Source organism: Scomber scombrus, chromosome 15 (assembly GCF_963691925.1).
Source record: "Scomber scombrus chromosome 15, fScoSco1.1, whole genome shotgun sequence".
Lineage (NCBI taxonomy): Eukaryota > Metazoa > Chordata > Actinopteri > Scombriformes > Scombridae > Scomber > Scomber scombrus.
In genome coordinates, this window is record NC_084984.1 from 8,012,143 (window position 1) to 8,015,955 (window position 3,813).

General features: G+C 41.6%; 1 protein-coding gene across 1 annotated transcript; it reads right to left on the minus strand.

Annotated features, from left to right (window-relative positions):
- Positions 1 to 1,061: 1,061 nt before the first annotated feature.
- On the minus strand, positions 1,062 to 2,111 carry foxd1 (forkhead box D1). The gene has a single exon (XM_062434883.1). The coding sequence runs from the start codon at positions 2,109 to 2,111 to the stop codon at positions 1,062 to 1,064; it is 1,050 nt and encodes a 349-aa protein (XP_062290867.1).
- Positions 2,112 to 3,813: the final 1,702 nt, after the last annotated feature.

Below are 3,813 nucleotides of genomic sequence, written 5' to 3' on the forward strand. Positions count from 1 at the left end.
CAAAATACAGCCTCTGTCTCACCCCGCCGACACCTTCCTGTCCGCTCATCGTAATTACGAGGATGAGTGTGAGAGAGGTCAGATGCACACGCAGGCCTCATGTGCGCATGTTCAAAAGTGTACCAGCGCTGACATGAGAGCGTGCCACATCTGAATAAACAGCCTGATCTCTGTGTGGACATTTGTAAACAAAAAAAAAACTCTGCATAGATTTCATCTTTTATGGACCAGGACACACGCTTTCTGAAATGGATGAAGCAATTTTTACCCCCCCTCCTCAACGCCATACAGTCGTCCTCCTTGTATTTGGATTGTTGTTAGTGTATCAACTGCTTAATAACACATTAACAACCTAATAAAAGCACGTCAACTTAAGGTTTTGGCAACATTATCCAGCCTGAGTATGAACTCTGGTGTTTCTCTGAGGCTTAACTTTATTTAATCAAATTTATTTCCAAACAAACAAATTATATTTTTTTTGCAAAACGAAATTTATTCTTGTTGAAAAAACAAACTGTGTAAAAATATCACACTTCAATTACACAATACTTGCCAAAAAAATGTACAATGTTTTATTACTGAAATAAACACACACTGCATATTATAAATGTATGACTTTTCTCTCTGTGGGTTTTTTTAATACAAAGTTCAAATCAAAACCTTTAAAAAATGTTTTTGATTTGCCAAAACTAATAAAAAAACATGTGTTTGACACAAATACATTATTAGCCTATTTTAAACATGTGATCATTTATAACCTGTCCATAAGTTATCCTGAGACGCCCTAAAACTGTGACTGAAACGAATCACTTTATGGGAAAATACAAGGAAAGTTCGTGGTCAAAAGCCTGATTCACACCAAAAAAATGAACATAAATATATCTTTTTTTTTAAACAGCATGAATATAGGCACAGATAGTGTTTTGTTTTTTATGTCCATCATTCAGCTGCGTGCTATCAAATAAACATACAAAAATAATCCTACCTTCAAAGAGGGGCGTTATTTGTTTTTGTTGCTGTTTCTTTTTTTTAGTTTCTTGGAAAGTTTGTAGATAAGACATTTAACAGCCACTAGTGCCGCTCACAACTCTGTTTGGAAAGTTTTCAACCGGGTGTAAAACTGCTCCGGGATGTGGCTGACCGGCCACCGGAGGCCCCAGAGAGCTCGGTAAGATCGGGACAACGACCGGAGAAGTCCTGGAGGGGCTCAGCGACCCTCCGATGATACTCTCTATGGAGAATGGAGACCGCTGCGCCGGAGAGCTGGACTTCTGCACCGGGACTGCAGCCTGCACGCTGGCTGAGCCCAGACTGGAGCTGAGCTGGGGATAAAACCTACTCCTGGCTAAGTCCGTGTTGGTGGGCATCAAAGACGGTGCTGGGATAATGGTTCCCGTGTGTGAATGTGTATGTGAATGCCTGGAGTGCTGCTGCTGCTGCTGCTGCTGCTGGAAAGCGAAAAGCGCAGAGTGTGTGTGGTAGGATTGGAGCTGGATGCCGTATCCTCCGCAGCCGTACGGTCCGTACCCGTACGCAGCAGCTGCGGGGATAAAAGTGTTGTGTTCCCGCAGCAAGTCCTGCGCCTGCTGCCTCTTGAAGCGTTTCCTCCGCCTCAGAAAGCTCCCGTTGTCAAACATATCAGCCGATTCAGGGTCCAATGTCCAGTAGTTGCCCTTGCCGGGGTTCCCTGGCTCCCTCGGTATCTTGACGAAGCAGTCATTGAGGGATAAGTTGTGTCTGATGGAGTTCTGCCAGGCCGGGAACTTCTCCCTGTAGTACGGGAATCGGTTGCTGATGAAGTCGCAGATCTCGCTGAGAGTGAGCCTCTTTTTGGGGCTCTGCAGGATGGCCATGGTGATTAAGGCGATGTAAGAGTAAGGGGGCTTCACCAGGGTGTTCTTGCCCGCCGGCTTGTAGGTATCCCTTGTGGAGGTGGAGCTGTCCAGGCACGGAGGAGGAGAGCCGGACAGGAGGATGCCGTCGTGCATCTGAGCCACTTCGTCCACGTAGGAGCGCGTCTGGTTGTCCCCATCCTCCCCCTCGCCCACCACGTCTATGTCGGTCTCTTCCGAAAGGATGGAGGCATCCGACATCTCTGAGCTCAGAGTCATGGCTCACACACGGCTGTGCCCCTCCGACGCCAGATGAGGAAGACGATGAGACGCACAAGCTGCCCTGCCCTCCCTCTTCAAAAACTCATATGAGGAGGGGGAGAGGAGAGGAGCACGTGTCACCGCCGGTGAGAGATGTCCCCCTTTTTACTCGCTATTTCCATATGTTTTCAGGTTTTTTTGTTTTTTTAATATAGCCGACTAACGAACAGTCCAGTCGATGCCAGGCTGCGAAATGTGCCGGTAAACCTGCAAAAGGGCCAAATCTGAATCACAGAGGGGGCGGATCTTCGCTTGTTATTTATACCACCGCCCTGATCACATGGTGAGGAAACGTCACTGAGCAAATGAAAAGAGAGAGAAAAAAATAAATAACAAAAAGGTCTTTGAAAATTAACTGTGAGTGGTTTAAAAAAAAAAAAAAAAAAAAAAAAAAGTTTGGTGTGGCCAACATAGTTTTTAGTGGTCATCCATGGTGGCCTATAGTCCGAATATGACTAATCTGAAGCTTTTATTCCACCCCAGTGTTTTGCACAAAAATAGATTTTGGAAGTTAAAAAGGACCTTTAAGACTTTTAAGAAAGTCTAATCACTGGTATTCTCATTCATAACAACGAAGAAGATACTTTGACAGGCTATTTTATGTTTAAGCTTAGTTATTAGTCTTATATATTAAAGGAGCCAATGCACATTTTGATTTTTAATTTGCAGAAACAATCCCTGAGATAAGAAAAAAACAAAACAATAAAGACAATATGAATGTCTTCTGAATACCCACCATATCCAGGCAGCTCAGTTTGCGTGATCTGGTAGTTATCTAGATTATCCGCAAGCCATTTGTAATGGAAAAGAGTCAGCTGTTAACTCGAATCAGTCACGGGTCACGCAGAGCATGCAAGCCCCAGATATAAGGCCTCTGCCGTGCGTCTGGAGCACAGTGCTGTGTGTGTGCGTGTGTGTGTGTGTGTGTGTGTGTGTGTGTGTGTGTGTGTGTGTGTGTCTGTGTAGAGTGTGTGTGTGTATATTTCTGTTAATAGTATTTTATTACATTAAGTCAATTATTACGTTTCTTTTTGCTTAATAAGCCAACAATCTAAATTCGACATTTTAAATGTTGCACATGTCAGTCACATAAAAGTATTGATTTTCACTTAGTGTCAATGTGTTTGGGTCTGTTAAAAAACATTATAAGATATATACCATAATTGTCTGGGTTTTTAAATTAAAATGCACCATAAATAAAACATGTGAAGTTCGTACATAACATGTTATGTATAGATGTATGTGTCAAATAGAAAGAACGAGGTAATAAAGTAGGAATGATTATATGTTTTTATTTTTTATTTTTATTTTTTATTTTGGGTGTCAATTTGAAGACTTGCCTTCAAATGTGACTGTTTCTGAAATGCATCTGAAAATCTTTCAGGATTAAACAGCAGACATGATCCTAACTGACTGCAACAAAAAAAAATCTGAAAAGCAAACGCGTTTACCAAATATAGCTTATTGCAAATATATTGCAAATATATTACATTCTGCTGAGCTTAATCAAATTCTTAAAAAAAACCCAAAGTTATTCACATTTTATTTCTTAACTTTTTTGCCATAAAAACACAAGTTATCTGCTAATTTTCATGAATGCAGCTGGTCTAAAAACACATTTAGAAATACAATAAAAAAAATCTGCCTGACTTTATTTCAA

What these genes read in the sequence shown, in the direction of transcription:
- foxd1 (XM_062434883.1), bottom strand. Translation starts at nt 2,111, where the DNA reads ATGACTCTGAGCTCAGAGATGTCGGATGCCTCCATCCTTTCGGAAGAG.